Source organism: Octopus sinensis, linkage group LG17 (genome assembly GCF_006345805.1).
Source record: "Octopus sinensis linkage group LG17, ASM634580v1, whole genome shotgun sequence".
NCBI classification, from domain to species: Eukaryota; Metazoa; Mollusca; class Cephalopoda; order Octopoda; family Octopodidae; genus Octopus; species Octopus sinensis.
Genome location: NC_043013.1, coordinates 42,232,873 through 42,248,733, shown reverse-complemented (window position 1 = coordinate 42,248,733; position 15,861 = coordinate 42,232,873). Strand labels below are relative to the sequence as shown.

The 15,861-nt window shown below is 40.5% G+C and overlaps 1 protein-coding gene across 1 annotated transcript in view; it reads right to left on the bottom strand.

Moving 5' to 3' along the window:
• Positions 1-15,861, bottom strand: part of LOC115220895 (xylosyltransferase 2-like) — a 319,961-nt gene that overhangs the window by 43,308 nt on the left and 260,792 nt on the right. Inside the window, exons 3-4 of the mRNA XM_029791092.2 lie at positions 15,042-15,170; positions 6,869-7,036 (exon numbers count right to left, since the gene is read on the bottom strand). Coding sequence (XP_029646952.1) covers positions 6,869-7,036; positions 15,042-15,170 — 297 coding nt within the window. The remainder of the gene's footprint in view (positions 1-6,868; positions 7,037-15,041; positions 15,171-15,861) is intronic.

Below are 15,861 nucleotides of genomic sequence, written 5' to 3'. Positions count from 1 at the left end.
TGTACTTACATATAAGAGAACAAAGTGTATGTACGCCGTGTGTGTATATGCTTGTGTGTCTGTATTTGTCCCCCCAACATCGCTTGACAACCGATGCTGGTGTGTTTACGTCCCTGTAACTTAGAGGTTTGGCAAAAGAGACCAATACAATAAGTACTAGGCTAACAAAGAATAAGTCCTGGGGTTGATTTGCTCGACTAAAGGCGGTGCTACAGCATGGTCAGTCACATGACTGAAACAAGTAAAAGAGTAAAAAAGAGAGAGTAACAAGGAAAGCTTCTACATGGTCGGTTGACATGCTAGAAATAAGAGCACATCAAATAAGACATGATACTGTCATGAACAGAAAAAAACGAACAAATGATGAACACATAAGACAAATACAAGTCATTGTTGTCAGCATTCTAAGGCGGTGAGCTGGAAGAATCGTTAGCACGCTGGATGAAATGCTTAGTGGTATATCACCCATCACCACGTTTTGAGTTCAAATTTCGCCGAGGTCAACTTTGCCATTTATCCTTTCGGGGTTGATAAATTAAGTACCAGTTGTGTACTGGGGTCGATCTAATCGACTGGCCCTCTCCTCCCCCAAAATTTCAGGCTTTGTGCCTATAGTAGAAAAAATTATTGTCACCGTCCTCGTTTAACGTCCATTTTTCTATAACGTGAAAAAGAACAGAACAACAACAAGAAAATGGATTGGTCATTACTGTGACACCAGGGCAGGCTTGGGGCTAAACACCACCACCACCAACAACAACAAAAACAACACTGTAATTCCTCTGTCCCATCCACTTGTTCCCTCCACTGCCACCACCAGTGTCTGATGACTACAACTATAATTCTGTCATGATGATGATGATGATGATTATCGTTTTTAAGTCCCCTTTTTTATGCTTGCAATGGATCAAATGGAGCTCATTGAGGCACGACTTTCTAAGGCCGGATGCCTTTCCTGTTGCCAAACCTTCACCAGTTTCCCAGCAAGGTGATATTTCCCTCATGGTCAGACATGATTGACATTCATTTATGACAATCATGCAACATCAAAACCCAGAGACACAGACATAATCATAGTCACACACATGCCTTCCCCCACATATATGAAGGCACATGGCTGACTGGTTCAGGGATTGCACTCGTGACTGCAAGATCACGGGTTCGATCCCTGGACCAAGCAATCCGTTGTGTTCTTGAACAAAACACTTCGTTTCATGTTGCTCCAGTCCACTCAGCTGTAAATGGTTAACCCTGTGACAAAGTAGCTTTCCAATTAGAGGGGAATATTGGCCTGCTTGCCTAGCCAGTGGGGCAGCATCATTCGAGAGCTAAAGAGAAGCAAAGCGCATTGTGACCAGCGGTGTATAACAACCTCTAATAGTCTAGTCAATACCATGATATATGTGTGTACACGCATTTTTTCTCTCCTTGTTTTTTTTCTGTGTATCTTTCTGTTGAAGAGCGTAGGCTCGAAACGTAAAAGATTTTTTCTATTCCTGAGCGCTATACTAATACATTTGTTTGTTTGTACTCCACCTGCCTTCGTCTTTTGTTTATTTTCGTAAACTTTCCCTTTATATATATATATCATCATCATCATCATCATTTAAATATTGTTTTTCATGTTGGCATGGGTTGGATGGTTTGACAGGAACTGACCAATTGAAGGGCTGTTCAGGCTCCCTGATTGTTTTGGAAGAGTTTCTATGGCGGGATGCTCTTTTTAATGCCAACCATTCTACAGAGTGTACTGGGTGCTTTTACGCAGCACCGGTATGGGTGCTTTTTACATGGCACCACCACCTACGAGCCTGCAAGATTATGGATGCTCAGCTGGAGAGGGTTGCAGGGGCTGAGCCTATATGCAAGGGAAAAGAAGGAGATTTTGTTTGGTTCAGTGACCTCAGGCTTTTTAGGTACGATATAGTGGAGGTGAGGATGAGGGAGGGTATTTTCAGTCCATAGATTTTAGACAAAGACTACACAGTGACATAAAAAAAAAAAAAACTGCATGTGAAGACACAAGAGATATATTGTGCTATAAGAGAAATATGACACTCCATGTGCGCTTGTGTGTGTGTGTGTGTGTGTGTATACCATCACTCAATGTCCATCTCCCATGCTGGCATGGGTTGGATGATTTGTAAGTATGTATGTGTGTGTGTGTGTGCGTGCGTGTGCATATATATGTATGTATGTGTGTGTGTATGTGTGTGTGCACACATGCATATATATGTATGTATGTGTGTGTGTATCTCTCTCTCTCTATGTATCTGTCTATCTATCTATCTCTCTATATATGTAGGTGTGTATGTATGTATGTATGTATGTATCTATCTCTCTATATATGTAGGTGTGTATGTATGTATGTATGTATGTATCTATCTATCTATCTATCTATCTAATAGATGTTATGGTTAATCAATCCACAATAGAGTAATGATTTGTTGGGCGTAAGCATGAAGATCTACGTGGATAAAAAGCAAGCAATTAAAATGAGAAGGATCATGAGGTCAGGAAGAGAGAAATAATTCATGAAGTTACTAAATTAAGATACATGGTGGAAAATGTGGAAGAATATAAAATGAAACAATAAAAATCAAAAAATGTGTACGGAGAAAATAAATATGCCAAATGAAAAGACAAGAAGTTCTAATGTGCTGTATTATTCCTTTTATTACAGAGAAGGAAAAGTAATAAGATACGTAAGAGAAAAAGAAATGAAATCAATTTTATAACATTTCTTTGCAAATGTCTATCAATCTATCTATCTATCTATCTATCACGTGATTACATGATCGACAAGCTATTGGATGTTGTTATATATCACTGGTCACAATGCACTTTACATTGTTTTAGCTTTTGAAAGATGCCATCCCACTGGCTAAGCGAGCAGCTCAACAGTCCCTCTAATCTGAAGACTAATACGTCACAGAGTTACCCATTAACAGCTCAGTGGACTGGGGCAACGTAAAACTAAGTGTTTTGCTCAAAAACACAATGTGTTGCTTAGTCCAGAATTGAACCCACAACCTAGCAATAATGAGTACAACACCCTAACCGCTAGGCCACAGGCTGTCACATCTATCTAATCATACAAATGTATATATTCTTTGATTCTTTTACTTGTTTCAGTCATTTTGACTGTGGCCATGCTGGAGCACCACCGTTAGTCAAACAAATTGATCCCAGGATTTATTCTTTATAAGCCTAGTACTTATTCTATTGGTCTCTTTGGCTGAAACACTAAATTACAGGGACGTAAACACACCAACATTGGTTGTCAAGTGATAGTGGGAGGACAAACATAGACACACAAATACATACATACATATATATATGATGGGCTTCTTTCAGTTTCCCTCCACCAAATCCACTCACAAGGCTTTGGTTGGTTTGAGGCTGTAGTAGAAGACACTTGTCTAAGGTGCTACAGAACCATGTGGTTGGGAAGCAAGCTTCTTACCACACATCCATGCCTGCAACTCCTTTATATATATAAAAAGAGTATGGCTCAGTGTTAGAGTGTCAGGCTCATAATTATGAGGTAGTGAGTTTGATTCCCGGACCGGGCTGTGTTCTTGAGCAAGACACTTTCGCATTGCTCCAGTTCACTCAGCTGTAGAAATGAGTTGTGTTGTCATTAGTGCCAAGCTGTATTAACCTTTGCCTTTCCCTTGGATAAACATTGGTGGCATGGAGAGGCTGACACGCATGGGCAACTGCTGGTCTTCCATAAACAACCTTGTCTGGACTTGTGCCTCAGAGGGGAACTTTCTAGGTGCAATCACATGGTCATTCATGACTGAAAGGGTGGGGTCTGTTTACAACTCTCTGATGAATGAGATCATAAAACTCTGAGTAACAGTTCTGTGATAATTTCGCAGCTTTAATAAAAAGTATATTACTCTGCCTTTGGTATTTGAGTACTATTTTTCCACCTTGTTTTGCACTTATGTGCTAACCAGCATGTGTATATATATATATATATATATATATACATACATACATACATATATTTGTGTGTTTATGCATTTGTGTATCTTTGTATTGACACCATTTCAGCAATGATGTTTCACAGAATATTGCCCTCCACCAAAAAAAAAAAAAGCATCATAAAAAATATGTCAGCTTAATCTTCCACCCCTTGTATGGTAAAGAAGCTTGCTTTGCAACCATTTAGTTTTGGATTCAGTTCCACTGCACAGCACCTTAGACAAGTGCTTTCTACCATAGGCCTGACTTGACCAATTCTTTGAGAGCAAATATAGTAGATGGAAAGCCTGTTATATATGTGTGTGTGTGTCTTTGTACCTCATCATTTGACTACTGGTGTTGGTTTGTTTATGGTCCTGCAACTTAGCAGTTCAGCAAAAGGGGAACAATACAATAAGTACCAAACTTTTAAAAAATAAGTATTAGCTTTGATCTGTTAGACTGAAACCCTACAAGGTGGTGCTCCAGTATGGCTGCATTTCCAATGATTGAAACGGTTAAGAGATAAGAAACAAGATAAAAGCAAAACGGAACAGAAAAAATGAAATCATGCTGAAGCATTAATCATCATCATTTAATCGCAGTTGGAGATGGTTGAAATTCTCCTCCCCTCCTCCTCATCTCATTATAGCTAATGTGGTCACATGGTCAAGTGATTAGCCCTAGCCACCAGCAGGAATTGACTCCCTAGATGAATGGAATTTGAACCCTGAACATATAAGAACCAGAAAGGATACAAGTCAAATAAAATATCCTCCGATGCTCTGACATTTCCACTGATTTACACCCCTCCTCTCCACCTCCACCCCTCCTCTACTCCTCTTCTCCACCTCCACCCATCCTCTCCACCTCCACCCCTCCTCTCCACCATTCCATCTGGACTATCATAGTTGTGGTGGTGGTAGTAATAGTAGTAAAGTAGTAGCAGCAACAGTAGTAGTACTAGTAGCAGCAGCAGTAGCAACCCAGAAGTGACAAAAATGAAAAAGAGGAAGCACAAGAGAAATGGAAAAAATTCTAAACTTTCTAGTTGACATCTTTTAACAAGCATTCATAGAAATGCAAGCAAAGATATTTAATAACACAGAAAAAGAATCAAAAACAGCAGATGACTGGTTCCCATTGAAAGGAAAACCGTTTTAACCCTCAAGACTATAGAAACATTCACCCTTAAAACCTACAGACCCATAACCAGCTTACAAAGCCTTAGCTGCAATAATATTGCAGAAGATAAATGTAAAAATATCTTGGTAAAAAAATAGGAGAAAATAGAGACAGTTTATTTCCAGAAGACCAAAAGGAATGCTAATGGTGCAGAGAGCAATTGCTGGCCAATAAAATGATAACAAAAGACTGTAAAAGGAGAAAAGGAGGTCTGAGCATGGATTGATTTGCAGAAAGGTTTTTGATAGTGATACCCACACATGGATCTGGGAACATAAATCATAAGTAGGTGAGCATAAATAATAAACAAGAACACTACTAAATGGAAAAGAATTCTACAGATACATACTAAAGAAGGATTTAAAATTAATACCATCTGTATTAAAAGAGAACTGTTGCAAGAGGATTCCACTCTCCGTTTTTTTTTCCCTGCCTCATTAACACCTTTAGTAGAAACATAAATGTTATATGAAGTAAAATATTGTATATTGGTGACCTCTAAGTTTACTCTGCAGATGATAAACAACTAGAAACACTGCTGCTGATTGTGCACAGAGTTACTAGAAGAATAGAAACGAGATTCAGATTATTAAAATTTGACAAGTTAACCGTGAAGAAAATAAAATAAAGGACATTCATGTAATGTTATGTAAAGGAGTAGAGATAAATGGATGAGATAAAACACAGAGTTAATGACCTAGAAAAAGTAAAATACGCACAATTGAAAGAAAAGGTTAGGAAGGAATATTATAAATCTATTAATTTAGTACTTAAAACAATGTTAAAAGAATAAGGTAGAAGGCACCAATATTCTGTCTGCATTAGTAATGAAGGAAATTATACATACACACATAACAAATTCAGTGCTTTCAGACACTGGAAATTGGGCCGGGATTATGAAAAGCCCTCAAAAAATAGATGATACAAACAAGATCTTCTCAGAAAACATCAAAGAGACTAATGTTCAAGGACAATGGCTCTCAACCATTTTTTTCCTATGGACCCTTTTGACTGGACCCTCATAACTTTTCCATGTTCAAAAAATCCTATAGTAAGCGTAGGGGTGGCTGTGTGGTAAGTAGCTTACTTACCAACCGCATGGTTCCGGGTTCAGTCCCACTGTGTGGTACCTTGGGCCAGTGTCTTCTACTATAGCCTCGGACTGACCAAAGCCTTGTAAGTGGATTTGGTAGATGGAAACTGAAAGAAGCCTGTTGTATATATGTATATATATATGTGTGTCTGTGTTTGTCCCCCCAACATCGCTTGACAACCGATGCTGGTGAGTTTATGTCCCCATAACTTAGCAGTTTGGCAAAAGAAACTGATAGAGTAAGTACTAGGCTTACAAAGAATAAGTCCCGGGGTCTATTTGCTCGACTAAAGGCAGTGCTCCAGCATGGCCACAGTCAAATGACTGAAACAAGTAAAAGAGTAACGAGTAAAAAGTATTTATATAATTAAATACTATTAGGAATTGCATTTAAAAAATTGTGAAAAAATTCTATGTATTTTAGAAACATAATCAATATTTTACACAAATTTTTGCAACAAAATGTTATGTGAACTCCCAGGGGTCATGGTATGCTAACAATCCTGCCAGTTCATTGCCTTAATAATAATAATAATAAGAAGAAGAAAGGGAGAAGATGAAGGGAAGGAGAAAGAAGAGAAGTTGGAAATAAGCAAACAATTTGTGCCAACTTACCTCCAAGTCCGGTGCTAAACACCCTCATAGCAAGGAAACCCCCACATGTTTCCGTGCTGTTCTGTGGACAGTGATTTGAACAATGAATATCTGCTAAGAGACCATATTTGCCATATTCGTCCCCACACCAGCATTCTTTCGTATACTGTACTCCAGCATATTGAAAACCTGAAATAAATAAAGCATCAAAGAATCAAGTTATTTTGGGATTTTTTGGGGGTTTTCGTGATCAGTATGTGCTCCAGCATGGCCTTAACCAAATGTCTGGCATCCTTTCTGTTAAATAAACATTAGTGGCATGGAGAAAGGGGACTTGCATGCATGGATGAATTCCAATCTTTTCTTCAAAAGATCTTATACACACACACACACATATATGTAGTATATATATATATATATATTATATATATATATACATACATACATACAGGGTGCATAAGATATTTGAGGACAGATTTATGTTTATTAAAAAAAATCATATAATAACAGATAATGAATTTATCCAAAAATGCTGAGGATTTTTTTCTATAATGTGATTCAATAAAGCCACCTTCAGCTTCAACTGCTTCTAAATGAGATCTAAATCATCTACATGCTCGAATCAAGTGGTCCTAGTTCATTCTGGACGTTACTCTGACTCTGACAGCTTTCAAAGAATCTTTGGTGTTATGGACGTGTTCATTGACTTCTCTCTCAACAACGCTCCACATGTAATAGTCCAATAGATTGAGATCTGGGGAATTAGGGGGCCCAAATGTTAGGAGTTATGTGACCATGAACATTTTCAGCTATCCATTCCTGTGTTACTAGAGCCATGTGTGATAGTGCAGAGTCTTACTGAAATACATATGGCCTTCTATTGCATATTCTGTCTTACCAGGGCTTAATAAGCACCTTGTATCTATATCATCATCATTATTGTTTAATATTCACCTTCCATGCTGGCATGGTTTGATAGGAGCCGGCCAGGCAGAAGACTACACCAGTCTTCTTTGTTTGTTTTGCCAGGGTTTTTACAGCTGGATGCCCTTCCTAACACCAACCACCCAGCAGAGTGGACTGAGTGCTTTTTACGTGGCACCAGCACAGGCGAGGTCAGTTTTGGTATGGTTTTTACAACCAGATGCCCTTCCGAATGCTAAACACTTCACAATGTGGACTGGATGCCTTTAACGTGGCACCAGCACTGGTAGGGTTGCCAAGTAACTTGCAAGACAAGGAATCTTTGAAAGAGTAGTAGGGCATTGAAGGAGGTGATCTTGCATCAGATGATGAAAGGTTAGACTGTGACAGAGAGACACAGAAGTAGAAAAAGGTGTCTCACCATAGAGGAGGTACGTATATGGTTGTGTGACTCCATAATCTGTTTTGGCTTGGTGTGTGTGTATATACATGTATGTATGTGTGGCATGTAAAAAAACCCATCTGAATGTGGCTGATGCAAGTACCCCCTAACTGGCCACTTTGCCAGTGGCACATAAAGAGCACCATCCGAATGTGGCTGGTGCCAGTACCCCCTGACTGGCTCCGATACTGGTGGTACATAAAAAGCACCATCCGAATGTGGCTGATGCCAGTACCCTGAGTGGCTCCCATACCGGTGGTATGTAAAAAGCAACATCCGAATGTGGCCAATGCCAGTACACCCTGACTGGCTCCCATACCGGTGGTACGTAAAAAGCACCCACTACACTCTCAGAGTGGTTTGTATTAAGAAGAGCATACAGCTGTAGAAACATTGCCAGATCAGATTGGAACCTAGTGCAGCTGCTGGCTCTCCAGACCTCAGTCAAACCGTCCAACCTATGCCAGCATGGAAATCGGACATTAAATGATGATGATGATGACATATATATATACACACACACACACATATATGTATATGTGTGTGTTTGTGTGTATAGTGCAGGAATGAGTGTGTAGTTAAGAATCTTATTTTGCAACCACATGGTTTTGGATTTAGTCTCACTGTATAAGCACCTTGAGCAAGTCTTTCCTACCACAGTGATAACAGTTTGCAAAAGAGTCTAAAAGAGTAAGTACCAAGCTTTGTAAAAAATGGAATCTAAGTCCTGGGATTGATTTATTCGACTAAAATTCTTCAAAGTGATGCCCCAGCATGGTGGCAGTCTAATGACTGACACAAGTAAAAGACAAGCAATAAAGATAATCGTAAGTTTGGTAAGGTCTAATAAAATAATCAAAAAATTAAATAATTAAAAGCAGCAAATTGGCAGAGTTAGAGGTGTTTGGTTGGAACGACTTGCAGTATTTACTCTGACTCTCAGCACCCTGAGATGAAACTGGTATGAAAATAGTTAATTTATATGAATTTTGAGCTATTTTTCTCTTAACCCTTCAGCATTTAAACTGGCCATATCTGGTCCAAATAACCTACCTGCTTTATGTTCAAACTGGCCAGATCTGACCTTTCACACTTCCCTTACAATGTCATCCAAAAAATATACGATCATGTCGTCGCTCTCTGACAGGCTTATAATTGAGTCTATGACAGGTGAGACCTCTGGCATTCTTGGTCCCATGGACCATATCCCTGCTCACTACGATCGGGGCAGAGATTGTTGTCTGCAAGTGTGAACCCTGTGAATCAGAGTGGCTGTTCCAGCATGACTCTTTCGCTATCCCCCAGAGCAATGCTTTTACCATGTCATCTGCTGGTGCCATGAGAAATGTTTCTATATTGTGAGAAGCAAGAGTCTTAATTCAAAACAGTATGAATAAATAAGCATAACATTCGACAGAGTAATCTGAATGCTAGAGGGTTATGAAACCTTCATCCACTCAGGGCTGTGAAATAGTGTTGTTATGTACTCTTGTTATATCTGTTATTTCATTAATCTCTAATGCTATCGTACCACCTGCTAGTTATACACATCTTAGATTTAACTTTGATTTAAATCAAGTCATTTCCAAAAGTTTACCATAATCTTCTGATTAGTGATGGAAGTGCAGAAGGAAAGCAGAGAAAGATATAAAGAAGGCGTAGGAGTAGCTGTGTAGGCGTAGGAGTGGCATGCTAACAACCACATAGTTCCGGGTTCAGTTTCACTGCGTGGCATCTTGGGCAAATGTCTTCTACTATAGCCTCAGGCCGACCAAGGCCTTGTGAGTGGATTTGGTAGACGGAAACTGAAAGAAGCCTGTCGTATATATGTGTGTGTGTGTCTGTGTTCGTTTCCTCAACTGATACTGGTATGTTTACGTCCCCGTAACTTAGTGGTTCGGCAAAAGAGACCAATAGAATAAGTACTAGGCTTACAAGGAATAAGTCCTGGGGTTGATTTGCTTGACTAAAGGCGGCGCTCCAGCATGGCCACAGTCAAATGACTGAAACAAGTAAAAGAGTAGAGTAAGGCATGGCTGTGTGATATTAAAAAGTTTACTTCTTAACCACATAGTTATGGGTTCAGTCCCACTGAATGGCACCTTGAGCAGCTGTCTTCTACTATAGCTTAGTGGTGACTAAAGTCTTATAAGTGGATTTGAGAAATGGAAACTTAAAAGAAGCCTATTGAATATCATCATCACCATCATCTTTAACATTTAACATCTGTTTTCCATGCTGACACAGGTGGATGGCTTGACAGGAGCTGGCAAGGCCAGAGGCCGCACAAGACTCCATAATCTGTTTTGGCTTGGTTTCTACAGCTACATGCCCTTCCTAATGCCAACCACTCCATAGTGTGTGCTGGGTGCTTTTAACATGGCACCAGCAAGTACACCATTGCTTTTTACGTGGCCCTGTGGCTTTAGGATATCAATTCTGTTGTATAGGGCCAATCTTCTTGAGTACAGCAAAGTGCCACATACCTCAGTCCTCTGCCATCTTCTTGGTAAGGCTCAGAGCTTTGAGGCTGGCCTTCAACACTTCGTCCCATGTCTTCCTGAGCCATCCTCTTCCACAACTTCCCTCCACTTTAAGTGATCAGCACTTCTCTATGCAACTGTCCTCATCCATCCACATTACATGACCAAACCAGCACAGTCTCCTCTCTTGCACACTGCACATATATATAGAAGTGTGTGTGTGTGCGTATGTATGCATGTGTGTGTTTGTATCTCCCATATCTTCACATTGTTTAATATTCATAGATGAGCTTCAGGTGGTGAGCTGGCAGAGTTGTTAGCATCTTAGGCAAAATGCTTGGTGATGTTTTGTCCGGCTTTACGTCTTGAGTTCAAATCCCGCTGTGGTTGACTTTGCCTTTCATCCTTTCGGGTTCAATAAAATAAGTACCAGTAAATACTGGAGGTTAGTGTAATCAACTTACCCCACTCCCCGCCGAAACTCCTGGCCTTGAGTCAAAAATAGAAACGAAATTTGTAAACGAGAACCACCGAAACAAGTGATGTCATTCATTTCCAGTCGACTGGGAAATATACCACCTTGCTTGGAAATAGGTCAGGGTTGTTGACAGGAAGGGCATCCAGCTTCTAGAAATTCTGTTTGACTAATGCAAGCATGGAAAAGTGGATGATAAATGTGTGTACATATAAAGAGTAGATGGCACTTTTTCCATTAAGCATACAATACACATAAATATAGCTTAAATATTGTATACAGTTGCGGCCAAAATGTTCAGAACGGCATTGTTTTCATCAGAAAAGTAGGTATAAGGTGGTCATGAACTTCCTCAAGGCTGAAAAGGTTATTGTTATGGATTGGCCTGATCAAAGCCCAGATCTCAATCCTATTGAAAATGTGTGGAATATTCTAGGAGAACGTTCGAAAGCCAGAAATCCTAAATCAACCGAGCAATTATGGAATGCCCTTCAGGAAGAATGGAATAAGATCACCCAGCAAGAAATTGAAAATTTAATTTCCTCATGCAGTCGAAGATGTCAAAGTGTGATTGAAGCTAAAGGGCTTCACACTAAATATTAAATAATTCCAGTATTCTCTGTCATTTTTGATTATTTTGTTATTTTTTCAACCGTTTTGATCATTTTGGCTGCCATAGGTTTTGCAGTAAATCACTAAATCATCCATAACTTTTGTATTATCCTTTCAAATTACACTAAAATCTCAGACAATAACAATTAATATCGTATTTATTGTCTGTGAAAATTATAGAATATAAAACAACTTTGATAAAAATTATACCTACTTTTCTGACAAAAACAATGCCATTCTGAACATTTCGGCCGCAACTGTAGATCTCTCTCTCTCTCTCTCACACATACACAAACACGGGTGTTATACCTGCAGACTGGAGAACAGCGATAATCTGCCCAATTTTCAAGAAAGGGAGCCGCGAAGACCCGCTTAACTACCGACCGGTTTCCCTTACATCAATAATCAGCAAGATGTTCGAAATCATCCTTAAGAAAAGTATGATGCTCCACCTCCTAAACACAGCCTCGATCACTGATTCCCAACACGGCTTCGTGCCGAAGAGATCATGCTTGACCAACTTACTAGTAATGGAAGAATTGGTGACGCGCATCCTCGATGATAGTGATGCTGTTGACATCGTTTTATTGGACTTTGCCAAAGCTTTTGACTCGGTAAACCACCGCCTACTATTTGTCAAGCTTCAAGCATATAGTTTCCATCCGGATATTGTACGATGGGTTGGTGCCTTCCTCTCAGATCGCTCCTTCCAAGTTCAAGTTAATGGTTCACGGTCCGACGTCTCCAGTGCGAGCAGTGGCGTGCCTCAAGGTTCAGTGCTTGGGCCCTTGTTGTTCTTAGTCTTCATAAATGACTTGCCCGACGACCTCACGCAACACACCCTTCTATTTGCCGACGATATCAAACTGGTCGCTCCTCGCGGTAGTATAGAGGATCTTCGTCGATGCCTCCACCAAATTTGGAAGTGGTCTAACGATTGGGACCTGTGTCTGAACGTGTCAAAGTGCTGTCATCTGCCTGTCGGCTCTACTCCTGCAACTCAACTTGATTTCGAGCCGGGTCGTCTGCTGCTGGAGAGGACCGATCAGGTAAAGGACCTGGGTATCTTGGTGGATTCCTCCTTTTCGCCTTCGGCCCAGTGCGTCCATGCTGCCAACAAAGCGCGCGTAATTCTGTTTTTGATTCGACGGTCATTCGGAATGCTCACAGCAGCCATATTCCTGCCACTCTATGTCACGCTGGTGAGACCCATATTGGAGTATGGGATTCAAGCCTCTTCTCCTTATCTCCTCAAAGACATACAGCACCTCGAAAGAGTCCAGAGGCTGGCTACCCGCGTGGTTCATGGTCTCAAAAATTTGTCCTACGAAGAAAGGCTGAGGACGCTCGACCTTTATTCTCTTGAAAAACGCCGCCGCCGTGGTGATCTCATTCTCGCCCACATCATCATAAGCGGGAAGTGTAACCTCTCGAAAGAGCTGTTCTTCACTCCTGCTCCGGAGCGTCGGCTGCGGGGTCATTCCAAAAAGCTCTACCTGCGACGATTTCATCTCAATCGAAGGAGAGGAGCTTTCTCCGTCCGGGTTGCGGATCCGTGGAACAAGCTGCCAGACGAGATGGTGAAGATGCCGACGACCGCTTTGTTCAAAGCCTCCCTGGACCTCAAGTGGCCTGAACTCTTTACATGAACACCACCCTGTACTTAACTCCATGACCCCCTACATGGCCTTGCTATTTGCTTTTGAGCCAAATTAACTAACTAACTAACTAACGACTGTATCATCATCATCATTTTATCTTTTACACCTTGCTCGTTTTAATCACTGGATTATAGCTGTGCTGGGGCAGTTGGACAAATCAACCTCAGTGCTAATGTTTTATGATTGGAGCTTATTCTATTGGTTTTCGTTTGCTGAACTGCTAAGTTACAAGTATGAGAACAAACCAACATCAGTTGTTAAGCAGTGAAGGTGGGAAAAAGAACACACACACACAAATTTATACAAGAAGATGGAATGAACATGTTTTAATTACAAATTACATTTGTTTCTGTGTTGTGCTGAGTTTTCAGTCTCATACCATTACATAAATTATTTTATAAATAATTACGTAAATTAATCATACACCAACAACTTGCATACTGGCACTTCATCAGGCACGTTGCTTTTAAAGCACTGCTGTATCACTTTCAATTCCCCACTTTTTAGATGTCTATAAAGGGTAAAAACCCCCTTCAGTGATGAATGACTATGAGTTACACCTAGAAAGCTCCTCTCTGAGGCACAAGTCCAGGCAAGGTTGTTTATGGAAGGCCAGCAGTCACCCATGCATACCAGCCTCCCCTCCCCACACCACTGATGTTATCCAAGGAAAAGGCAAAAGGGCCGATACAGCTTTGCACCAGTGACGTCACAATTAATCTCTACAGATGAGTGAACTGGAGCAACCTCAAACAAAGTGTCTTGCTTAGGAACACAAAACAGCCTGGTCGTGATTGTGAGCCCGACCATCTAACCAGAGTCATGCACCTTCACATATATATGTCTATATATATATTATACATATTGACGTAAGTATGTATATATATATGTATGTGTATATATATATGGCTCAGTGGTTAGAGCGTCGAGCTTACGATCGTGAGGTTGTGAGCTCGAATCCCAGACTGGGCTGCGTGTTGTGTTCTTGAGCAAGGCACTTTATTTCACGTTGCTCCAGTTCACTCAGCTGTAGAAATGAGTTGCGACGTCACTGGTGCCAAGCTGTATCGACCTTTGTCTTTCCCTTGGATAACACTGGTGGCGTGGAGAGGGGAGGCTGGTATGCATGGGCGACTGCTGGTCTTCCATAAACAACCTTGCCCGGACTTGTGTCTAGGAGGGTAACTTTCTAGGTGCAATCCCATGGTCATTCATGACCGAAGGGGGTCTTTACCCCTTTATATATATATTATTTATATTATTATATGGTTGAACACCACGCACCCTCTTCCAAGTAAGTTTTATCTGAATAATTCTGATGTGCACACTATACGATCTTTTTACTCTTTTGTTTTTCTCTGTTTCTCTCTCTTATTCTTTTATTTCACAGGAATACTTATTTTTACCAGCTGAGTGGAGTAGAACAACATGAAATGAAGTGGTTTTCTTAAGAAAAAAAAGTGTTGTCCAGGCCTGGAATCGAAACCATGATCTTATGATGAAGAATCTAACACTCTAACCACTAAGCCATGTATCTCTACAGTAATGAGTAGAAGTGATTACAGTCATATAAAAGAAGAATGGTTGTCATAGTTACCGGCTTGTAAGCAGTGAGCAATGCACACAGAAGGTGAGTTGGTTTCTGGGAAATCCTTATGATGCCCTCCCAGCTCCCTTTTGGCACGGGAGTCCCGGAAACATCCAAAGTACATTCCTGTGTCATTACCTGAAACAAATAAGAAAAATTATCAACACATGATTAATGATAATATGGAGTTGATCCAGTTGGTACACACACACACACAAGCATACAGTCAGACATATAAATTCAAACTTATTTTATATATTCTGTTATTCTTTTACTTGTTTCAGTCATTTGACGGTGGCCATGCTGGAGCATTGCCTTAAAGGCTTTTAGTTGAACAAATTGACCTCAGGAATTTGTAAGCCTAGTACTTATTCTATCAATCTCTTTTGCTGAACTGCTGAGTTACCTACCAGTACCAGTTGTCAAGGGGTGGTGGTGGTGGTGGAGACAAACACAGACACAAAGACACATACACACACATATATATATATATACGTTTAAACTGGCAATATGACCATTCCGAAATATAACTATATATATATATATATATATATATATATATATATATATAATCGAAATCGAAATCGAATTGAACCAGCCAGGATCCCTGGTCTGGTGGTACGTAAAAAGCACTATCCGACTCGTGGCCGTGGCACGTAAAATACTCCAATGCGACCGTACGACAGGCACCCTTGCCAACCCCCTTTGCTTGTGAAGACATGTTGGGGCAAGCGAATCGAAATCGAATTGAACAGCCAGGATCCCTGGTCTGGTGGTACGTAAAAAGCACTATCCGACTCGTGGCCGATGCCAGCACCGCCTCGACTGG